Raw genomic sequence first — 25118 nt, forward strand, 5'->3', positions numbered from 1 at the left:
ACATCGTCAGTGAAGAGGCCACTTCCAAAAACATAAAAACAACGCTCAACCACACACGTCAATAATCGAATGACAGCATGGCCGCCAACACACACTTTCGGATACTTTTGGCTTAAGGCTTGGATTGTGGTCTGCGGCTTTTCCCAATTGTTACTAAATCTAGTAGCTCTACCTGGATCCAGCCTAGTGTTGCACCCTCAATCCAATCCAAGGCTTGGACTGGATTTGTCAGCTGTTCCCTTTGCATCGGGCAGCACACTCTACATCGGGTGAGCAGAGCCCACGCTCCGCTCTAAGCAGAATTTATTGCCTATTTTTCTGCCCCAAGTCCTTACGTCTTTGCTCAGGGTATTTGATGGCGTTTCTGGCTCATTTTCCCTCGCTGGGGTCGCTTTTTGACAATATCCCTGACATTTCACAGATTTTTCCCGGTAATTAAACTTTCCTTGACAATTCCCGGTTGCTAGGCACCCTGCATGAATCAATGCGTCACATTTTTCAGACTTCAAAATGTCCGAACTGGCCGATAGTGCGAAATGTCGGTTTCGCTAAACTGTTGCAAGATGAAAAGATGCACCGGGTGAATAAACCTTAACAGTGTCACGCCGCGCACATGTCTGCCTTGCATGAGATTTGGACAAAATCGCTACCGCAATATCCTGTATGGACGCCCATTAATTTTGAAGGAATAAAAACATTGGGTGGACGATCTTTGGCAACGACACACCAAAAGTTTCTCAACAAGGACAGCACCCGCCATCGACCACGTGGCACGGGAACGATTACTGCAGATCGCACGGTTCATTCGCCGGGAATCGGCGGTGGACAACGTTTTGAAATCAGTAGCCTACGGATAACTAGCCGGGAAAACGGAACGCAGCATCTAACATAGAAGGGCATTCGTTCGAGGTTTTACTCCACTACTGCCGCGTCCGAAGGATTTGCTCGACTCCCCGGGTGAGCAACTGGGGCGACTTCCTTTATTCTTTTCTGCACAACGATTCAAACGGACTGAGTGATCTACGAGGCGGGCCCGCGCTCAGCTCTGGCCCTTGTAGCGGTTCAGCGTGTCTCGGAGTTCGTCGGCGTCTTCGGCCGTGCGCACTCGCAGCAGCAGCGTCGTGGGTGTTGGGGAAGTGTCGTTGGGGTCCATGGGAGGGTTGGGCACGCACACCAGCGCCACATTGTTCTTGCCGAGCCGGGACACAGGGAGGGAGGGTGCCAGCAAGATGTTCAGCAGGATGTTGCCTGCAAAACGAGTGGGACCTTGAAGTCGGCGACCGCGAGGCGGCGCCGTTCTTCGAGCCGACGCTACGGTGCCCAAACACGTATCTGACCGCCGCGTTTAGCCTCTTGTCCCGCTCGTGCATCAAAGGGGCCCCAAGTGGCAGCAAATAACACCGGTGTCAGTGTGGTGACGATGGGTGCTTGTCGGCCAATCGCAACCCGGCCCTCTGGGAGAGGCGGCCTGCAGTTGGCCAACAAGTGCCCATCATCACCGCGCTGACACAGCTGCTGGGACATGTTTATACCCCAGCAGCCTGTTATAATCTCAATGTCATGGTGTCACATCACATAATGACGTCACATGACTTAATGTCACGGCGTAACAACTACAACCGACATAATGACGTTCATGATACTGCATGAAATACACTTCACAATATTTCGTGACATTTCATAACATGATATCGTAAGACACCATGATGTCGTGTTCACCAAGGAGTGTTCCGACAAGCTTATGTCAGACGATATTATGACATCACGACACCGTCACATTGTGCGACATTATAAAGTGGCCCGAACGCGACGCAGTGCGACAAGCGACATCCCAGACACGCATAGCACATGCCCAGCTCATTCGGGGCGCGTTTCGGGCTCCCTGGTCTCCGACGGCACGATCGAGTTCATTCTTGTCTCGTCAGACCCACAACTAGTCACGCCCAGTCACGAGGAAAGCCAGAACCTTTGACAAAAGCTGCCGCAGCGGTGGGGGCACCCGGACGAGGGCAGAGAGCATGACGAAGGGCAGGCCTCACCTAAACTCGTGTCGGCTCTGAGCAGCAGCTGGTGTCGCCCGTTCAGGGACTTCACATACAGCGTGCCCACGCCCCGCTCCACGTAGCCGTCACCTTTCTTGTGGAACAGCTTGCACCTGCACGGAAGAGTTATGCCGACTTCAGCGCCGCTTGCCCCAATGCGTAAAAGGGGTGACTATTTTTCCGGCGTGCTAGTACGGTGCCTAGAAAGAGTCTCCGACCGGTGTTCGGCACGTCCTAAAAAGTGGTCCCTCAATTCCCGCACAATGACGTCGTATAAGTGCCACGCCGTCGCCCCGGAGCGGCCCCGGAGCGGCCCCGGCCCGACGGCTTGCTGAAGCTTCGGCAGCCGGGAATCGCTCCGCCGCAACGACGGTGACACTCGCATTCTCTGGTGCTTTTTTTGTCGTAACTTCTACGCCTGGTGCCGATCCTGACGACCGACGATGCGACTCTCCGGCTTTTACGACATCGTCTGTTGCCACTTCGGGACAACTTTTCATGCGTCGGTAGAATGAGACACGAAACACGCCAGTTGGAACACCAGTTGCAGGCATCGTAGCTTAGGTCGCCGTTTTTAACGTAAAACATTCTTTGGCTCGTAGGGGGTCACCAGATTTAGTGAAGCCCGAAAAATCGACCGCGAAGCTCGACGCCGATTGGCCGGTGGATAGGTCACGTGATCTACGCTGATTGGCTGATTCCGGCGAGTATGGAAGGTTCTGGAAAATAGCCAGGCTTGACAACCCGACCAGCGCCAGTATCTCCGTTCCAGGAACTGCTATCGAGTTTCTATGCCACGTGTTATCCGACGAAGGGCGCGATGAGCGTGGGTGTTGGGTCCGTAACGTTCCGGAGCAATACCAAAACGTTTCCCTTCTAACACAGTTTCCCAACAATTCGCTACACAATTTGCTTTTAAAAATTTCCGCCGACGGACTTTGTACGTTGGTGCGATTTGTATCCATCCTTTTATACAAGTACGGACGCTAACTGCTGAAATTGACCCCGGGGGTTATGTTTCTTGATCGATAGGTTGACGAGAATATTGAAACTTGCTCTCTCTCGCGCATACATTGCGATCATAATGTATGCGTCAATACAAATGGCTCCCAGATAAAATGGGAGCCATTTGTATCGACAACCCGTTTTTGGTCAAAAGCTCGGATGAAGTCGTAGATTTTTTAAAGACAAACGCGGACAAAGGCTTTCTAGCCTGCTCACTGGACATAAAGGATTTATACTATTCCCTACCTCACAACAAGCTACTGACCTGCATAGAGGAAAGCAGAGATAAACACGGGGTGGTGGCCTTTCAGAACGCAGCAGGAATGACTGTAGATGACTTTCTCGAATTGTTTAATTTTATCTAAACTCGACCTTTGTTGAGTGGAACAGCGGAGTGTATATTCAGAAGCAAGGGGTGTGTATTGGTTCGTGTTTAGCTCCAGTTTTGAGCGATATATTTTTAGCCCATCATGACAGAGTTCTCTCGGAACGCCTGAATGACTTTAATGGTAGAAAGTTTTTTAGATTCGTCAACGATTATTTAGTTCTTCTTCCCGATGATGTTTCTCACTTTTTCTCGGTGGTGAACAGCCTTTTAACAGTTTTTAGTACCGTCCTAGATCCTCTCAAGCTTACGCACGAGGTACCTGTGGACAACGTCATACAGATTTTAGATATCAGGCTCACACTTTCGAAGCAACATGTGTGTTGGAAATACCAACCAAGAGCAAATAAGCCCCTGTTGCCGTTCAATTCATCCCATTCGAAACTTGTTAAGAGAGGAATTGTAAATTTGTGCTTTGTAAACACCATCAGAAGGTCGCGTCATCATGCGATGCCTTCAGGTGTGAAGGAGCAGTCAGAACGCTTGGTGGCTGCCGGTTTTCCGGGGATGCTCCTGGTGTCTGTTGCAGAAAAGGTTTTAAAGAAGCTACGAGTAGTAGCGAGTCCAGACCAGGATCTGGCCCAAAAGAAACAAAGAGTGGCGGTTGTGCCTTATATGCACAAAATTGCACACAATCTCAAAAAGATAGCAAACTGCGTAAATGCTCGGGTGGTTTTTGGGAAAAACTTGCCAAGTTGTGCAAAATGACGAACCCATACCGCAAACCATCTGTTGGCTGTGTGAAGAAATATCGCAGCTCGTTTGTAGAATGCGCAGAAGGCGTCATCTATGAGATCCCGCTGACGTGCGGTAAAAAGTATGTGGGACAGACGGGAAGATGTCTAAATGACAGATTGCGCGAACACAACCAAAAAGTGAGCAGACAGCGTGACGTCATTTGTCGATGCACTGCCATGACTGTGGGTGCAAACCTGAATTTAACTTGTGCACTGTTATTAGAAAACATAGAGATAAGAGGGTAAGGGAAATTATAGAGGCAGACCTGATAAAAAAAACTACGGGGATCGATGTGTCAGCGTGGCGTCGATCGATTTGGGCGACAAAGAAACACAGTTCTTGCGATCAGTGGCGTGGCATGGGATTGGCTGAATGGCACGATGATGGAGAGTATTTATACCCTTGATTTTCTGACGATTAGACCAGTTGAAGTTAGCGCATTGTGTTGTCTCGTTCCTACTCTTCGTCCCTGTCGTGAAGCGCTATTATGTTCTCCAATTTTCAAAGCAAATTCGCCACCTGTGACCGCCGCATGCAAGTACCACTTACCGTTTATAGGGGGCGCAACTTACACGAAGGTGCAACTCACAGACCAGAAAATACGGCACATACTTGGACTAGTTGGCATGCCCCGGGGAACTAAAAGACTGGCTTGTTTCGAGTCCGCCTAACCAGAGGGATGTTCATCCTGCTGCCATTTTAGCATAATTTGTGGAAAAAGCCTCAACCGTCCGTTTAACCGAGCACTGTGGGTGGCATGCTTGCCTTCCAAGCAAGCTGGAGTATGCGAATACGCTAACTATTGCTGAGGAGCGCACCGCCGAAGACACAATTTCAACGTCGTGCGATTCTGCGCAGTCTTTGTTTTAAAGAAATACAGGGAGCCTAGGTCCGAGAATATGTGGCTGGAAGACAAGCACCCTCGGGGTGCTAACATGTTCAGTACTTGTGTAGCACGGTTGGATGCAAGGGTGGCCATTGTCACGGCGATCCCTCTCACATCTGCTTTGGTCTCCATCAAACTTCTCCCTATGGCCTGTTCTGCCGTAGGTTGCTCGCTATACTTCTGCGAGCAAATCCGCACTAAACAAACAAATGAATATTCAAGTTCCCGCACGTCGTCGCAAAGAGTTTCGCCTGTCCGTTTTATATTGCCTCTTCTATCCTTCATCATCCAATAATTGAGCAGTTCTGTGTTGATCCACAGTACAGAAACAGCGACAGCTGCGACAAGTCACGGCAAAGTGGGCATCGGCATCGCGTTCAAGCATCGTGCGGTGCGCAAACAAAATAGACATCGGACAATTTTGTTCCAAATGCTTTCGTTTCTTTATTGTTTTGGAGCATGTGAAAGAGTATCTTCTGGCACGAGCTCTTAGCATTGACACCGCTACAAAAGCATTTTGTTATCGGCTATTTTATTTTTTCGAGAGAGCACGTGCAGTGGGCACTGGGTACTACAAAACCCCCAAGTTTAGGGCGGGTTGTTAACCAGGGTGTCTAGCAAATTATTATTTTGAAATTCCCCGACTTTTCCAGGTTTTCCCTGACAATTTCAGGAGAAATTCCCTGACGTCTGTAGAGGCGGTTAAATATATAAGACCATCACCATACAAGGCATTGAGCATTGAGCACTGTGAGAATCATTTTGCACGGGCTTAATCCAATTTGCATATACCAAAATACTATTTGGGTTCGTCCAGCCCGGATGAAATGAACACGTTCTTGCCGCCGACATTTTCAGTGAAGAGGCCACTTCCGGAAAGACAATGAAAACGTGACGTTCAACCACACACGTCAATAACCGAATGGCAGCATGGCGAATGGTCGCCAGATGCACACTTTCGGATACTTTCGGCTTAATGCTTGAATTGGATTGGGGTCTGTGGCTTTCCCATCTGTTACTAAATCTAGAAGCTCTTACTGAATCCAGCCTGGTGTTGTGCCCTCATACCAATCTAATCCAAGGCTTGGACTGGATTTGTCGGCTGTTCCCTTTGCATCGGATAGCACGCTGTACATCGGGTGAGCAGGGCCCGCGCTCCGCTATAAGTAAAATTTACAGTAGACTCTCATTAATTCAAACTCCAGGAAGTCACAGATTTTCGTTTGAATTATCAGAAGTTTGAATTATCAGAACTTCATCTAAATATGATACTAGACAACATTATGATTTGTTTCACAGATAGCTACACATAAAAAGCAGATTTTTGCCAGTTTCCTCTTCATAGGCTTGATTATAAGCAAGTACAGGACAGTCGCCGACCGTTTTCTTGGACTCCGATAATTCGGACTTGTTAGATATTTCGGACCTAAAGGCGGAACCGTGACTTACCCCATAGAAATAGTGTATATTCACAACCAATGTTTCGGACAGCCTGAAGTCCGAAAGTTCGATTATTCGGACAAAATCGTCGCGAGCGATCAGCGGAAAACATTATCGAGAAGCGGCCACTTTGAATTCTATGTTGGCTGCAAATGGATTGGCTTGGTTTGGCAGCGCTACTTGAGCATTCCTGAGTCCTACCACTAGGTGACGCTATGCTAGCCCTTTTTTTCCTATTTAGCTGCACATCATCATCATCATCATCATTATTATCATTTAGCTTTGTTTTTCGTTCCTTCGCGTCACCAGTCGCCATTTTGCGCTCGTGGATTTGCGCCTCTGATCTCGTTCGGAAAATGGTGGTTTGGACGTCATGGCCCCATATGTTGTTCTGCCGCCGCGATCTGTAGTTAAGAAGTGCAGAAAGTACTCGACCATAACGCTAGAAAAGAAGGCGGCGATTCTCAAGCTAACAGAAAGTTGCCGAACGAAAACAGAGGCGTAACCTAAAACAAGGCATGCAGGCGTAACCTGAAACAAGGCACTATTTACGGCATTTTTAAGCCCACTTGCAAGTAATAAAGGCAAGTTTTTCAATCTGCTGATTTTTCGGACTGCTCTATTATTCGGACGTTTTTTCGGTCCCAGCGAAGTCCGAATAATCGGTCGGTGACTGTAATACATCGGTGAAAGAACTATGATGTTAAGTTTATTCATCCGGCAAAAAAAGTTGTTGATTGTGGACTGTTTAGTCAGCACGTAAGATCTCAAATTAAAATTTTCAATACCAGCCAACGCTAGTAGCTCTTTACGGGACTCTTTCTTTGCAGACGGAAACTTCCGGAGCTGAGCAATGTGCTCAAAGGCCTCTAAGGCTGTGACAGTTGGTAGTGGGTTATCTTTTTCTTCATCATCATCTTCACTGTCACTGCTGCACTGTGCTGGCGTTACTTCCTCTACTATGTCCTCTAATAAGTCATCACGACAAACACACACATCGTCGTCAAGACTAGCATATTTCGCCAGCTCGGCGTTCACATTATGTGCTTCAAGGACAGAAAGCATGATGCTAGTAAGTTGTTCCTCATCCTCAATGTCGTCTTGGTCATCATTGCTAGTTTTGAAGCACATAATGTGAATGCCGTTTTCCGCTAATGTGTGCCCGCTTGAGCCACGTTGAGGGGGCTTCTTTCCGCGCACCGGTGCACTGCGGGGAAGCAACAATAGCAAAAGGAAGCTTCGCGGGTATGTCTCTCTGCGGTGCACCGGTGCTCGGAAAGAAGCACACTCAACGGGCCATGAGAACAAAAAAGTATGAATCAAGCGAAAACGCCATTCGAATTAAGCGGCTCATAAATACATTAAAAACATAGCGGGACAGCCAAAATTTTCAAATCTGTTTAAAATAACCAGAAGTATGAATTATCCGAGTTTCAATTATCTCCAGCCCACTGTATTGCCTATTTTTCTGCCCCCAAGTCCTCAAGCCTTTGCTCAGGGCACTCAATGGCGCTTCCAGCTCATTTTCCCTGACTGGGCTCGCTTTTTGAAAATATCCCTGACAATTCCTAGATTTTTCCCGGTAATAAAAATTTCCTTGACAATTCCCGGTTTTCCCGATTGCTAGACAGCCTGGTTAACGCTGTGGCGTGGCTCAGCGGCAACACCTCCGCTTTGCGCGCAGCGGAGCCAGGTTCAATTTCCGTGGGCGGCGGGCAATCTTTTTCGAGGACTTGGCAACATCGACGACGGATGCGCTACATCGTCAACTACAACATCGACGATGGACGTCATTTCTATAGTCGGTGACAGGTTAAGAATAAGGTGGAAGGTCTTCCTAACTCTTTCCACTTCAGTAAAGCAAACGATAAAGAGGAGACCACCTTTTCTCCAGCGTTAGCTCTGCCAAAGTGGAAAGAGGTGGGAGGATCTTCCACTTAAAGGGGCACCGACACTCCAGAGGTCACATTTTTTTTATTGTCTTAAACAATGCGAGCTGTAGTCATAGACACGCAAAAAAATACCACGTTGCGAAAAAAAATTTTCCCACATGTGCGCCCCTTTTTATTTTTGTCACTTTTCTCTCCCGCTCCTCACCTCCTCGCTTCTTTTGATTTCCGACGTCAAAAATCATGAAATTTAGAAGCTTAGTAGGCAACATTTCTATAACAATTAATAAATGCAATCGTAAAACGTGTTTTCTAACGCAATTGCGAACGCAGTATGGCCCTTCTTTTTGAAATACCGAAAATCAGAGTCCGTTGTGATGTCGCCTCCTGGCTTCTTAGCCTCCCTCGAAAAACATGGCGGCGCTCCATGCACATAGCAGAGGATGATTGGTGAGTCGGGGAATCGGACAAAGTGGTCTTTTTTAGGCGCCCGACGACCTCTCAAACTTTGAAAAGGAAATCGTCAGACAGTCAAAACATCTGGGTTTGTTGGTGTCTGTGTATCATAGTTTCGGTTGTGACTCCGCCAGGCAGCGTCGTCTGCTCGAAGCGATAGGCAGCACGGCACGCACAGAGGAAACCGGTTTCCCGGCACGCCAGGGTTCTTCCCTCCCGGTCCTCAACTCCTCGCTTCGGGTAGCAGCGACACGTTTTCCCAAGCTTCAAATCTTGAGGGTAATGTGGCATCGTTTTTAATTGTTTCGCATAAAAAAAAAAAAAAAAAAAAGATTTTGACGTGTCAGTGCCTCTTAACTTGTTATCGACTTTAGTAGTGGAAAGAGCCCGTAACAGCTGTTGCTGTAAAAAAATGCATATTGTCGAGCTGCCAGCAATACTTCCTCACACAGACAACTTGTGCAAACGCCATCTCACTACTATTCCTAGAACTAACATCTTTTTTCGCCACTGCAACAATCAGTTTTCAGGTGGAATTCACTTCCGGAAAATGTTGTAACCTTACGGGACCCCACCAATTTTCGAAACACACTCGTCGCCGCGTTTGAAATAAAACGACCTAACAACTGTTTTATGGTATTTTTTTTCTTACTGCTAGTCAATATGTATTCTAAAGTTTTGTCCCCCCTTACGGAAACCCCTCTGCAGGTGATTTAAAGGGATACTGAAATGAAAATTATACCTTACATTCAAAAGTGATTTAAACACGATCAACGAAATTAGGTAATGACAATAGAGTATTCATATTTTGAACGAATCGCTACGTTTTTCGTTCCTAATGGCCGAATCCAGCAAGCGCCCCAAGAGCAGCTGATTGGAGTGCGCGATGCGTCTCGGGAAAACCGGCGCCTCCAACGCGTTTGTGTTATCACTTTTACCCTTTGAAGTGAATTGAATCTTATTTTCAGCAACATTGTGGCAAGGACACTTGACAGAAAACTACCAAGAGCTAGCTTGAGTGGGTCCAATGCCCTTGCAAGTACAGGGAAGGCACAATTTAAAAAAAATCACATCTAAACATTCCTAAAAATTATACAAAAGAACCCGACACATTTCGCACAAATTCCTATCAGAACAATTAAAAACATTCCTATAAAATTCCCGCAAAACTTCCCTCACGAGCGAGGCTACAGGGAGGCCTGGGTGGTTGCGAGCTTCGCCTCTCGGTGGCATCGACGCGTTTCCACCTGCCCGTTCGAGATGCCCGCTCTCCGCTCCCCGCAGGAGTTGAACAGGTGCGGGAGAGAAGGGGAACCCGGTTTGGCCAAGTTTGACGGTGCTCCCGCGCACGCAGCTTGCCGCCGTACTTCTGCGGGCTGCTTTTACGGGTAGTCTGACGTAACGACATCCGGCTTATTCGTTTTAAATATTGTTTTAGTGTCTATTAGAGCAAAAAGTTGGTGTCTCCGTGGTGTGGCCAGAACATGGTTGACAATTGGGCAATAAAATAGGCGCGAGAATTTCGTTGCAGTACTACTAGCTGTTTAAGGGAACAACAAACGAAATGAAACGCCGCATTTACCGCCAATGCTGCGCCACCACCAGCATCGTGGTAGGCAGAAGCGTGACACCTGTACGGTGTCACCGGGGCCGGTTTGCTCACCAATCCGGCCACCTCTCCCGGCGGCTAAAACAGGCACAAACGGGATTCGCGGCAGCACGAATGACTCGGAGGGCAGGACGTGCCTAGCGTTCCAGCCGATTCTGCTCAGAAAAATGCGAGCCTTGCCAGTCGTTTTCTTAAACTCTCGCCTAACATGACCTTCTCCACAACTAAGTTTACGTGCCGTTCCTATAGCATACGCGTGCGGTTCGTATCACTCACGTTTTGATCCTCTTCGCTCTTTTTTCGTGTGCGGGAATTGAATTTTACTAAACGAAGCGAGGACGGAACTGCAGCGGCCGTTTGCCTGTCTTGGCGTTGACTGTTTTGTGAAACTTATAGCGGAGGATGGCGCAGCTTCCTTAGTCTTCTAGAAATGTCAAAGCTACTTGCCCGAGCGCCTCGCTTCACCTGCCGTCTCTTTCGTGCCAGAGTGCGAGCGAATGAGATGCGAGACGAAGCCACGTGCTCTTGCGGCACCGCTGTGCTGAAGCACTGTGGAAGCTACACTAGCCTTGATAACGTAACAAAAAAAAACTGATACCAATCTTTTTTTTTTTTTTTTTTTTAAAGGTATTTTGTTTTGAGCAGACCGGTCATGTGACCAGAAAATCCCCTTTAGCAACTATTGTTGGGCTGGTTTGTTGGTGGTACTGAGTAAACTTGTATGCGTAACACAGAGGACAAACTCGAAGGAGTGGACAAGGTCAACAGCTTGTCCTTGTCATTCGTGTTTGTCCTCTGTGTGGACAGATACAAGTTTACTAAAAATCCCTCTTGCAACTATTTTAGCCACTGGGAGAGACACCTGCATTCAGCAGTAAAAAAATTAAAATTGCATATTGCAATTTGATGCATATTGCAAATGCGCAAATTAAAAACGTAGCAACCAAAGTGGACCAAAAAAAAAAAGAAATGTGCATATTGCAATTTGAGACTGAGGTGCAAATTGGAGCAAGCAAGCATGCAAATTGTATGCACCAACATATGCAATGGTGGTCAGATAACCTTTATTTATAAGTACATGACCAGAATCAAACCCACTACACTAAAAGAGTCCGAGCTGCAATCTTTACCGTAGCATGCTAAAAGTTTATACAAACAGAGAACGTGGAATTTATTTCTTTAAAGAAACACAATTTTCTGAAGGATATACTACATGACTGCATGACAGTTCCAACAAGAACTCTTCCTCTCAGGTGGTACCTCAATGCAAACTTTATTACATACAGACTTCGCATCATTTTTTAAAATTTGCGAACCCTTTGCAGTTTTTTTTATTTCCTTGTCATGTCTAAAATGCAGCTCCATTTGGTACATTCTCCTAATGTCGTGTTTGTTTTTTTCGACTTTGGAGTTGCTTAATTTTGACGCACCACAGTCTTGGGTGTTACATTATGATTAATTATCACCAGCTTGCCTGCCCACTCACCGTTATTTTGTTAACAGGACACTCGAGTGTCGTGACGGCGGAATCTTCGATAACCGAAGCTAAAAGGGAAGCGGAGCCCACAGAAACAAATGGTCCTCAGAAGATGAGACACAAGGTGCAATTACCGCGTGACCGACCACTGTACAACACAGAGGAAGCGGCCACTTCGATCAAGCGCCCCCTATTAACATTTCTTAAACTTTGAAATTCTCCAAATTATACGTCAAGTGCTTGGTTAGACCGGACAAGCATCCATGTCTAGATTGACCCAGTTTTCGTTGAAAGTGGGGCAGGTGCTCCCCTGATATTTTATTGCAGTCCACATTCGACGAACAACACTGGTGGCAAGCACTTTGCCAAACGACGTTTCATCGATAGATCGTTTCATTGAAAGACTTTCCGCGTTTGTTACGTCGACACACCCTGCAAAGTTTCGTCGAACATAACCCCACATTCTTCGCAACAATCTTTTCGTGTCTTGCCCGGTTTACGGGACGAGAGAGTGGAGGGGAGAGCTTGAGGCTTAGGTAAACATGCCTCGGTGAATCAAGTGCTAAATATCAGGTTAGTTACAAACTTAGTAAGAGAAATATGTTGCTGACGAAACGTCGCGGGAGCACGTGTCCCCAAAACAAGCCTCCACGAGAGGCCACGGTGTCAAGGTGTCCGTGAAAAGTTCTCCACAGAACGTGTCTTGACAAAAAGGATATGGACCCGGAGCAAAGATGTACCTACTACGGTCTCTGCGACTTTTTCGATTCACTTAAGACTTTGGAGTGCGGCGGAGCAACTGCAAACAAAGAATGGTTCTGCTTGCCTTTTTGAGTAGAGGGCATCCTTCTCTTCAACGGCCACAAACTCGTTCTTGGGAGGCACATACTTCTCGTCCTCGGGATCTGAATGAAAATGTGAATTGCTCATCACACGTGCACCTCGTTCGGCGGTCTATTTAATGCAGAACGTGCTTTATCAGCCTAATTCCAGGAGAAGACTGTCATCAAGAACCGTCACAAAGAACTGTTATGAAGGAGTGTGACATCACAATGTCGCACGAGGGCATCACGTCACAGTCGTGTTGCGTGACATCACAGTGTCACATAACAGTGATGTCACATGATATCGGACGACTCTCACATTATGATGTCATCATGTGATAGGTCATTTGACACCATATTTGTAATGTTACAGTCACAAAATATCGCACACACATAACATGTGCCCAGCTCATTCTGTGCTTTCCAGTCTGTCAGCATGATTAAGCTAGCACAATACTTTTTTCCAATTTCTCAAGGTGAGAACGCTCTTCAATGGTGCACTGCTTCCAAAGGAATGAATGGCCGACACTGGGGGTGGGGTTGAATGGCACACAAGCACACACGGGATAAAGGGCAAAAAAAAAAAAAAATGAAAGCCGTTTACAAATCCTTGTAACGCCGAATTGGAGCGCAGCTCTTGAGGAGAAGTAGGGAAGGGTACTGAGGGGGGTCACGTCACCTGCCGGTAGTCACGTGACCCGGCGGGGTCACGTGATCTCGGGGGAGGGGGGTCACGTGACCTCGGGGGGGGGGGGGGGGGGGGGGGGGGGTCACGTGATCTTGGGGGGTCAGGTGACCTCGGGAGGGGGGGGGGGGGGGGTCACGTGACCTTGGGGGTCAGGTGACCTGGGAGGGGTCACGTGACCTCAAGGCCGCGACGTCATCGATGCCGTACTAAAGGCCGTCACCAGCACTAGAAAAGACGCTGATTGGACAAAGCGCGCGCTTGTGCAAGGCACAGCTCTCTCATTGGCCGGAACGCGCGCCTCCTCTCCTGGCTTCCCCGGCGCGTCGTCCCGGTCACTCCGCAGGTTCCCACGTCGTCTGCTTTCGCTCGCTTCGCCAATCGAGACGTACGCCACATTTGCATTTGTCCATTTTCTATATCAATATTTTCAGTGTTTTTCTTGTGCTTCCTAATGTTTTTGTATGTTCCCTGTCTTCTTCGCATCGTTCATGTAAATATTTTGATGCCTCCACTTTGTTTAGCTTTCCCTTTTCGTATATCTTTGCCCTCCTCCGTCGTCATTCTTGTTTCGTTCTGCGTGCTTCTAGTTCGCTTCGAGTTCTATTGGCTCGGGATACCCGTAAAGGCCAACATGCAGAGACTAAACACAAAGAGGAGACGTGCCTGGAACACGGAAACCTCCGCATCGAGGAAAACGACACCGTCGACTTCGCCGATGCCGCAAGCCGCTCTACCGCTGGTGGACGAAAATGGATCAAGTTTGTGTTTGACAACTTCGCTGATGCCTCAAGCCACTTTGCTGCTCGTGGGCGTGACTCAATCAAGTTTGTGTTAGACAACTTCGCCGATGCCTCAAGCCGCTTTTCCGCTCAAGGACGTGGCTAGACCAAGTTCGTCTAGAGATCGAATCGACACTGTGTTCTATACGGAGGAGGAGTGCGTGGAGCGCGAACAACGTGCAGACGACAGAAAGGCTTCGTTGGCAGATCAGTCGGCGACTTCACGGAAGTTTGAGCTCCTTGACGTCTGCATGAAAAGCGACGACACCGACCGCGGCACGGAGTACGTCATCGCGGACATGAACGTGCTACAAGAACTTTTTGCGTCCACGGCATGCGGCAAGTAAGGAATGGCTACCGCAGGATTTTCGAAGTGCAAAGAGGGGCAGTACGGCCTACCAGTGAAGTTGGTCCTCACGTGTTCGAGCTGCGATTTCGCCGAGTCGATTTCCTTCTCCACGAGTCGCCGGGGAAGCCAAGATTACGCCCTTCGAGATCAACTTGGGGGCGATGAAGGGAATACAGAGCATAGGAAAGAGGGCGACCGCACTTGCAGACTTCTGTGCAACCTTGAACCTCTCCCACCGAGGGCTTCATCATAAGACGTTCAGGGGACACATGGACACCATGGTGCAGGCTTGCCAGGCAGCAGCAACAGCCACAGAAGCAGCGAGTGTTGAGGTGGTGAAGGACGTCTACGAGAGCTTCCTCAATCCTCCCGGAAACATGGATATAATTTTTGACAGCACATGGAAGACACGTGGACACGACTCCAACATTGCAGTGGAGTGCATCCTCGAGCTTTACACTGGCCTGGTGCTGGACCACATTGTCCTCTCAAAGTGCTGCCGTGGCTGCCAGGGTGCACCTGACCCAGACGACGACAGCTATGGGGACTGGGTGATCAACCACAAGTGTATGGAGAACACTGACTGAACGCAGGACGAATGGAAGCCGAGGCAGCCCTCATTCTGTTCAAGCGGTCCCTGGCAAAGAATGGACTGCGCTACACCACCATCCTTTCCGATGGTGACTGCCGCACCTTCCATGCCCTGACACAAGACAGCGTCTATGGATACCTCGACATTGAGAAAAAAGGCAGCCTGAACCACGTACACAAGCGGGTGGGAGCAGCTCTTCGTACCCTTGTGGAGAAGACGAAGGCACAGGGAGAGTAGCTCGGAGGAAAGGGAAAGCTGACCCAGGACAAGATAAAAAAAATAATAAACTACTATGGGTACACCTTGAGATGCCACAAGCATGATGTGCCAGGGATGGAAAAGGCAGTGCAAGCAACTTTGTTGCACATGACCTCTACAGATGAAGTCCCGGACTACAGATGAAGTCCCGGACCACAGCCACTGTCCCGAGGGGGACAGTTCCTGGTGCTCCTACAAGTGGGCACTGGCCAACCACGAGGAGCCACCACCACACAAAAACCTACTGCCAGGCTTCATTCGCACTGCGCTGGAGCCAGTCTTTGAGAGGCTGGGCGACCGGGCACTCCTGAAGTGCTGCAGTGATGGCATGACACAGAACGCCATAGAGTGCCTACACTCTGTGACGTGGGGCCAGAACTCTAAGAACACACATGACTCTCTGCTGTCAGTGGAGAGGGCTGTCGCTGAAGCCGTGTCACGCTTCAACCAGGGAATGGCAAAGACGAGCAAGGCTGTAGCAGCACAGCTTGGCTACAGCACAGGTAGCTGCCTGATTCGCAGGAGTCTTGAGAAGGACAGGCGGAGGCTTAGCAAGGCCAACAAGGCTCACTCTGAGAGTGGAAAGGTCAAGAAGAGGATGGCCAAGAGATGCAAGCCTGCCAGGACCCAGGACTACAGCCCAGGACTGCTATGACCGTGTGCGCACATCGGAGACTACTGAACTGATTTCGTAGTTTTCTGTTCTTTTTGTCAGGTGCCGTTTTTCTATGGAGGTTTTGATTATGTTTCCATAAGCCGATTGCAATAAACTTGGGTGTTATTGTTTTCAGCAACAACTGACTGCAACCCGAAGCTTTTCTTTTTTCTGTAGACTTGATATATAAAAGTGCCAACATCGAAAAAACTTCAAGTGCGATTTTCTCAGCTTTGTCTTTCTTGTCCAAAGCCATTGCCTTACGGAAGTTTTCATAATGTTCGCATAAGCGGATTTCAGTAAGCTTGGTATCATTGTTTTCAGTAACAACTGATGTGTATTCTAAAGCTTTTCTTTTTCGTCTAAAATCAACAGATAAAAAGTAATTAGCTGAAACGTGGATTATTTAGTGACAAGTTTTTGCTTTGAAATTCCATGATTTATTTTTGATAGACAAAATGGTTTTGTAAACATTCAATTAGCTTTAGGATATACGGTGAACCCTTGGAAATCACTGCATATTGTTAAAATATAAATTTTTTTATGTGAAATTACGATAACGACCCATAAGAAATGATCTTATTAGAATTTTATATTTTGCCATATCTTTTGTTCTAAAAGAGATATCTGAAATTCAACTGCAAATTTGAATTTGATATATATGCATGCCAACTTTCAGAAAAGTATCTCAATAAATAAAAAAAAAAAATATTTAAGTACCCTAGTCCCACCTTAAGGCACTAGAACTACAGGTGGCAGATTCCAATCTGGAATGTGTTACCAGACCTCAAACTGGGCCACATCAGCTGTTCCAAGACCCATTTTCTGGACTATACATGTTTAAAAGTTCAAAGTTTACACGGTGCGGATTACACAAGGTTGTTTAATCTACAGGGTGTTCCCCCCAAACAGTTAGTGTTTAGCTGGTTCAGGGCTTCAAAGTTGGTTGGCACCCATTTAGTTTTCTTCATTTACCCCTTTGTACTAATTGTAATTCGCCGAAATGCCTTTGTTGATCCAGAAACAGAACCGACAATTTGGCTCAGTGGGGCGACATTGGCCTTGGGCCGCCAAAAACATGGCTACCATGTGGTATGAGCGGTCACGTGACCCACTACGCGATGACTGGCAGGATCGGGGTGTCCGTGTGCAAGGCGCAAGTTTCATCTGCACAGCAGTCTTCACCACATTTTGGTGTCTACATTTGACGATGTCTGCGCAACTGCGGCACCAGCCTGCACGCATAGTGTAAACGAAACTTCGAAAGACAATAATCACAAACGGCGAGGCGGCGAGACAACGATGACAACTGTGACGGGGGAGATGGTCGTATTGGCGGAACGAAGGACGAGAGGCGCGCTGCGCAGCCGCGTTACGCCAATCACGTGCCTAGCAATAAGAGGATACGCAACTGACGTCACCTCTCACGCTCACCCGGAGAAGTAAAAACAAACAAGAAGGCGCAATGTCGATGACGTTTGGCTCAATGTTTGCTGCACCAACACTGTAGCCTTCACTGCGTTGCTGATTGCGCCTCGATTCGCCTGCTAGAGTCAGTCGATTTCGGCAACTTGGCACATTCCGAAGTTTGCCGGGCCGTTTAAGAAACATTTACGCGCAACTAGGTCGCAATGTTTGACGCGTGGTCTTCCTAGGTGATACTGAGGACGACTGCATTGTTTTTTTCAAAAACAAAAATGAAGCAGAGTTGTCCTTTAATTCCATGGACCAAAATGGCACCCAAACAAACGGGAAGCCTGGAGATACTTCCTCAAGATCCAGCCTGCACCAGCTACTTTCTGCCATGCTGTCGCTGCACGGGATGCGCTGCATAGATTCACTCCAAAGGCAACTCTGACGCAACTAAGAGCTTGCAAATGCTGGAGAAGGAGCTGTTCCTCGCCAGAGGTGTGGTCATGTGCCAGCAGAAGCTGACAGACTTTTCCCAATTGTTAACAACACTCATACAATTCTGTCTCATTCTTTACTATTTTTTTTTATTTAGTGCCTAGGAATGTCGAGTTCATATACGTTTTCCCAGAAAGTATGTTTGTATTCTTACTTTTTTTCTTCTAAATGTCTAAACGAGATTCTTTGATTATAAAAACCTGTATTTTATTGTTCATAATTTACGCCTGGCAACTATACTCCATTTCGCTATTGCGAAGGCACGGACAGGTGAGCCTAGATAAGCCAAATGCTTGTTTGTTTACAACAAACAAAAGCATTAGTCAAGGCAGACTTTCTTTTTTAAAGTATCGTGAAATGGATAGTTCAAAATGCTTCGATAAAGTGTCCTGCAAGGGATACTTTAATTAAAGTATCCCGTAATCAACACACTCTGGTTTTATTTTTCCACGCTGCACGGCCCCTTTAACTGTCTCGCTCTTAAGTGGTAGAAAGATTTGTTTAATGTCACGCAGATACGAGGGTGATGGAAAAAATATCTGGCTGTAAAGATTATTTTAATGTAAATCTTCTTATTCATGAACTATTGCATAGACAAGGCCTTGAGTGACATGCAAATAATCTGTCACATCATCCGTTATCACTCATGTGCACGCTCAATGTCGTCGTCATTCGTGGACCCGGACAAGCGTCTGGCTCCTTCTCCATGGTGGACGCTTGTGCGTCCTTTCCTGAACTTCTCTATCCATTCCGACTCACTTCTTTGCAACAAAACATTTCCTTTATGCACTACACAACATCCTCGATAAATGTCGGCACCAGACACACCCTCAGGCCGCAAAAACGACTGCTCCCCATTTGTTCAAATCCCAAGTGGGGCAGCAATTGTTTTTGGCATCGCAGACACGACCGAACTGGCTCGACATGTCCCAACCCATACAGCAGTGGCTGGAGACGCAACCTTGCACCAAAGGCGCCGATAAGACACTGCGGCCAACAAAAGTTTTAATATCGCCGGAGTACGGGTAATGTTCTAATTACCCTCAAAATTAATCTTTCACAATCATTTGTCTTTTATTTGAAACAAAAAACTACATTGTGTGTATGTTTATATATTCTGAAGTTAGTCTGCCTCAACGGGCAGCTTGTCTCTCAGCTGTAGATGAGACACTTTAGCCAGTGCAGTAGAACCGCTAGCATGGGGTCTTTAACATGCATCACACACTAGTGGTACACGAACGCACGCCGGTACGAGGCTCATCCAGATCAAAACAAGCAGGGGTGGAGTTTGAACCCAGGATCCCCGAATTCTGCATCGCGAGCTTTCACTTCACGTGCTCCGAGCCGGCATGTGCTAGCCCACTCAGCCACCGATCCCCCATTTTTTTCCCTTCTTTAAAGCTTACTTATTTCACATTTTACAGTATAAAAGCCACTAAACCAACACATTTTTTAGGATGATCAATACATTCTTGTAACTTGACTCGAACAGACTGTCGTTTTACCGAGCCTGTCGTTCAGACTGACAATCCAAACAACAGGCTTGGTAAAAAAAAAGAAAAATGCACCCAGCCCACGTTTGTGGCAAGCCGTATCCAGAGCCGTATATGTAGAGGGTTTGGCCATTTGTTGGGAAGTATAGGAGACAAAGGAGGAGGCGCCATTGGCCGAAAGCGGGCTGGGCGTGTTCCAGGGCGTCTTCACTCATTCGAATGTGGCCAGTCAGAAGCTAGAAATAATACCCTGGCGGTGGCTGCGAGAAACAAACTTGATAAGTGCGTCAGAGTAACTCTCGGTGGCTCAAAATATGGTGCACGGGATGTTTCAATCACGGTCATCCAAGATCATGGTGGAAGAGCGCAACTAGAGGATCAATCAACATAATCCGTACCCCAGGCGCCAAAGGCTGTGAATCTGCCGTCCGAGCGGTCACAATCTGTTCGAGCAAAACAAAGTTTGAGTGGCACATTCGTTTCTTACATCTTTCTGCGTGATCATGATCAAAACATCACTTGCACCCTATTTTCAATCATGAAGGGTTACTACACTTTACTCTTACGGGTTTATTAAAACCATATACCAACGTATACCTTTGATTAAAACAGTTTCTCGCTACCACTGCTAGGGGATTCTTTTAGGCTTCTGGTTGGCCAAGGGAGCCTGTCAAGACCACTTTCTGCATCTGGTGTATGCCCTGGCTCTGCGTGCGCCTCCCATTGACCAAACTCCCTGTATACATAGCTCTGGCCGTATCTAATCCGTTAACCACAAAATTGAATAAATTTGTTTACGCAACTGTCGGTTTTGCTGCGAAAGCAGCCCTTACCTTCGGAGTTCTCCTGCGTGGCGGTGGGTGCTGTTGCGGCGAGAGTGAACGAGAACGTTGGCTTGCTCGCTGCTGGGGTACCCAGGTTTGAGAAACCAGATATAGACTTGGATGTTGATATTGCAGAACTGCCAGGCAGATCTACTGCATTAGAAAGAGAGGGAGAAGAACAAAGACATCTAAGTCAGAAATCTGTCTGGTTGGATGAAACTACAGTAATACAAAAAAAACATACTCCGACCAAAACCTTAATTAAGAAAGTAATGTTTCGAAACCTGCTCGGCTTCTTCGGAAGCCAAAATCAGGAGCCCCGCCTCGTCGCGCGCATCAGCGTCCCCTACGTAAAGTGAACCGGCGAAGTGCTGGCGCGCGTGTCGAGAAAAGAAGGTGTTTAAGTGGCCCGCAAACCAGTGTCCACCCTGGGACGATTCATGCCGCAACCAAAAGATTGAGTCCCAAAAAGAAAAAGAGCAGGACGTGATAACCGTATACCGTGCGCAGTGTGCCCTGCCATCCACATTAGGCAAATGAAGATCTTTTCAAAACAAATCCGCCAGCACAAGAATGACGCGCGAAAGTTTGACAGTGAGCGCAAAGACGTCGCCGAACGCCACGAGGTCCTTAACCATCGGATCGATTTCGTGAATGCACGCGTGATCGACATCGAGCTTCATTTTCGGAAAAGGCTGTTCCTAGCGAAGTGGCACGTCTGGCACACTCCAGAAAATTTAAATGGGCTTCGGGTGCCTTGCCTTCTGTGTGCGCGCCCAGGGTCTACACCACCTACCAAAAACAAAGAAGATTAACGAAGGACTGCCTCTGTAGAAAAGGGTTGTTCTTGGCAAACACAATGAGACAAAAATAGTGCAAAAAAGGTGCAAAAGGAAGCAACAAACTGGACAGGACAGAGTGCTGGTTGTTTGTCCCTTCTTTTTGTACCTTTTTTTGCCCTGTTTTATCTCATTGTGTTTAACAACTACCAACTATTCTCGGCAGACGAAGAAGACGAGAGCTGCTGCCGCCCCGTGCGATTCAGTCACCCCTGAAGAAACAAACGTTTCAAAATGCTGGGTTACATTCTGAAGGCATTTGTTTGAGTATTTCTTTTCTATTACCTGAAAGGGAGGAGAGCTTTTATAAAGGTGGACTTATACATGTTTAAAACTTTGCAGTGCAAACTATACAGGAACTTGTTTTTTCTGAAAACAAGCAAACCACCCTCCTTTGTGCGCAAATAAAATAGGTATTTCTCAAGGTGAGCTGTGTATGATAATTTTTTATGTGTGGACTATGCAGAATGTAAACTATTTAAGAAAATTTTCTTTTATTCATCCGAAATTTATTTTGCATGTATGCAATGGGTGTGGATCCCTAAAATATGGTACACAATATCAGAGGATCCTGGAAAAATAGTGACAGGGTGGGCCGCTTTGGTCCATGGAGCATTGGCATTGACAAATTCCTTTCCAAGAAAATGATTTCCTGTAGACCGACACTCTGTTTGGTCTGCAATTTGTTTCATTATCGCAATACCGGTCATTATACAGGGGTGGAACTCATGAAATGTATTTGGGAGCAGCCACGGGAGCAGCTGAAACCGCTGTTTTGGAGCAGGTTGGGAGCAGCTAAAACTACATTCTGGAGCAGGCTAGGAGCAGCTCAGATCAGTTTTCACTGCACTTCAGCTTGTGTCTTAGACGAGCACGGGAGCAATTTCAATTGTGCTTAGCAGCACAGATGAACATGAGTGGTTAGGGACCTAGGTAATGGGATAACAGTGTAACAGATGCCAAAACTTGAAACTTTGTGAGCCTTAATGAGAATCAAAAAGCAAGTACCATATGTTTCTGAAGATGGTGTCCTTGATACTTTCTGAGTGGCTTTCAGCTGCTCAAAATGCAAATCAGCACTGCTTATCGCACAACCCCCACGTGCTCGACATAGTAATTATATGTGCGAACCTCTTGACGTGCGAAAGCAACGGACGTGCAGTTGCGTGGAGGAACAGGGCAACACATTTCGAGTTTATCCTATTGTGCAACTCAATATCGAAGCAGCAGACTACAATTAACGGAGTTATCGTATTCAAAGCGATTAGCGGGAGCAAGGTTAAAGTACGCAGAGCAGATCTACCGCTCGCGTGACAGCAGCTGGCAGGCAAGGTTCCGGATCGGACCGCGTTTCAGTTCTATCAAATCGCAATTATCTTGCGGGAATGCTGTTTCAACTTCTAACGATGAAGTACTAAAAGGAATATTTTGCTCATTTGTTTTCAATTGGCTGACGTCCGGATCCCGGGCTGCAGAGCCTCAGGCAATCTGACGCTTAACGACTCGACCTCACCTCGGTCGACTTGCTTAACAGCTTATGGTTGAAGAATAACAGTCCAGTCGCAGGTGTAGCGATTCGAATCCGATCCCCGAGTTTTTTCGCGCGCTTCCGACTCGGGATACACAGGGAGAATAAACAGAACAAAGGATTGCAAGGCCGACCAAGCTAAACGGGCTAATTGTTGCCAATCGAGTCGATAAGAACCGAAACCAAGACAAAATACTTTTTTGTTTTTGGCGCACGTTGTGCGATTTGGTGCATAATGGCGCAAGGTATTGGCTGTGGCGCAGTTTCCGTGAAATGGCGCAGGATGGCGCAGACAAATGCGTCTGGCGCAAAATGGCGTAAATGGCGCAGCCGTTCCACCCCTGTTATACAAGAAGTGTTTGAGAAATGAGAACTGTGTTTTTCGGCCCGGGTAAATAAACTATGCATCGCAGAAAGCTCGAATTCCATGAGAACGTGACGCTAGTGGTTGGGATAGAACGTAAGAGTTTAAGAATGTGACGTTACTTTGATTAAAAGATAATTGAAAAGAACAAAATTTCTCAAAGAGCCAACACCCACTTAAGCCTAATATCGTTAAAACAAGAACTGACATTCTGGGGCCATGTACTGGTATCTACTTCAGTGGGGAAAAAAACTTCTCAGCAAGAAAAAGGATATTAGGGGCAAAGCTCCTTAGGGGCTAGCCATGTCTGTATGTCCGTCCGCCGTCCGGCGTGCCCCTGCTCGTGAGCTCAGGAGCAGGAGCTCACGAGCTCCTGCTCGTGAGTTCAGCAGCGAGAGCAAGAAAAAAAAATGAAAAAAAAAGGTGAAAAAAAAGAAAACAAGAAAAAGAAAAAAAAAAAAATAGGGGGCTCTGAGATGCCATCCCATATGTCTTCTTAAAAAAAAAAAAAAAAGAAAACCACACATTCTTTAACTGGCATGAATGAAAACGGCACCATCAGCACTACCTATGACCAAAATCAGTATCAAGAAAAATAAGAAAAAAAAGAGTAGGGGGTTCTGAGTTATCCCATCTGCCTTCTTAAAAAAAGAAAAAGAAGAAAACCACACATTCTCCTACTGACATGAATGAAAACGGCACCATCAGCACTACCTATGACCAAAATCAGTATCATCAGCACTACCCGAGCTTCGCCCCAATCAACATCATTCACCACGTGGAGATGCGGTAATTTTTTGTTTTCTTTCTTGCCGAGAAGTTTTTTCCACTGAAACAGACACTACAGGTGCGCACAGTGTCATTTCTTGTTTTGATAAGATTAGGCTTAGCTAGACATTTTTATTTTCTTCTGAATTATCCTTTCATCTAGGTGATGTTGTGTTCCGAACTGATTACAAACAGTTTCATAGCATCCAATGAATGCTTTGGAAGCTTGCTTCAGCAACCGTGCAGCAGCACGAAACAAATAATCTGCATGCTTTTTTTTTTAGACTGCCCGCTCAATCTACGAGCCTGCCTGCCAGTGAGGTTGTGGCACTGAAAAGGGGGGGTATATATTTGAATGTTGGTTCAGGCATCAACTTCATCTGTCAATTTCACAATAACCTGTAAAAGGGTTGATAATTGGACTAGTTGGTATTTAAACATCTAAACTGTTTAAAAAATCTAAACACCTAAAATGTCTTTTCTCTCTACGTGTATGCTAATACCGTTTAGATGTTCATAATAACAGTGATAGAAGTCACATTCAACTTTTTTTAGCAGGTTCTCTAGCAGGCAAAATATTGATTTGGAGCAGCCACTGACAAGTGACTGTACTGTACTTCCTCTTTGATAATGATAGAGGGTTCCTCTTTGATACTGGAGCACGTTACTTACTGTATTTGCATGAAAATAATGCGACCACAAATATAACGCGAGGGCAGGTTTTGATGCCCTCAAAAGAAAAAAAAAAATTAAGGTACACCTAAGCATTCCTTACGAGTTGTGAATGCAAAAGCATGTGAGCCGCTCGTCTGCTCCCTTTTTCGTCTGTTGCGTACTTCTCGTCGCCGGTCAGCGCGTGAGCTCCCCTAGGCACAGTGACCTTGGACGCTCTGTGTTAACGGCGCGCTGATGGACAGGTAGCGCCATGGGGTGAGCGGTTGTGGAGACTGATGCGCACAGTGGCCAATGGGAGCCCCGTCGACACGTGCCAGCCAATGGAACCAAAGGATCGGGGAAACTTTGTGCCGTTTTCGTGCTTCAGACTGATGACGTCAGCTCGCTCCATAAGACAGTTAATGCTTTTGCATTAAAAATATTATTGCTCTTATTATGCAAGCCGAGGCCGCGTAAATTTCCCGTACTTGGGGGCATAACAGAAGCGAAAAGGCAATGGAAATAGAAGAAATATCAGTTTATGTATTGGCTGCTCTCATTCTCACTGCTCAGGTCCTTCCGTTTACAATCCACTTGGCGACTACGCAGATAAGCAGCAGCACGGCGCAGCTTGTCTGGTAGCTCCTTTTTCTTCGGCGTGAGCTCCT

The 25118-nt window shown here is 46.9% G+C and overlaps 1 protein-coding gene across 11 annotated transcripts in view; it reads right to left on the reverse strand.

Moving 5' to 3' along the window:
- Window positions 1-958: 958 nt before the first annotated feature.
- The window catches only part of LOC8026462 (nuclear pore complex protein Nup50), a 69367-nt gene continuing 45207 nt past the window's right edge, over window positions 959-25118 (reverse strand). For 6 of the 11 annotated variants that reach the window (XM_029974604.3, XM_029974606.3, XM_029974602.3 and 3 more), the window contains 4 exons: window positions 20307-20450; window positions 12754-12832; window positions 2040-2155; window positions 959-1248 (listed from right to left, as the gene is read on the reverse strand). In XM_029974604.3, the coding sequence (XP_029830464.2) occupies window positions 1040-1248; window positions 2040-2155; window positions 12754-12832; window positions 20307-20450 (548 nt within the window). In that variant the 3' untranslated portion in view covers window positions 959-1039. The remainder of the gene's footprint in view (window positions 1249-2039; window positions 2156-12753; window positions 12833-20306; window positions 20451-25118) is intronic. The other 5 variants (XM_040501579.2, XM_040501580.2, XM_040501577.2 and 2 more) reach the window with 1 other exon arrangement.

This window comes from Ixodes scapularis, unplaced genomic scaffold, assembly GCF_016920785.2.
Source record: "Ixodes scapularis isolate PalLabHiFi unplaced genomic scaffold, ASM1692078v2 PGA_scaffold7__128_contigs__length_106722199, whole genome shotgun sequence".
Classification (NCBI taxonomy): Eukaryota; Metazoa; Arthropoda; class Arachnida; order Ixodida; family Ixodidae; genus Ixodes; species Ixodes scapularis.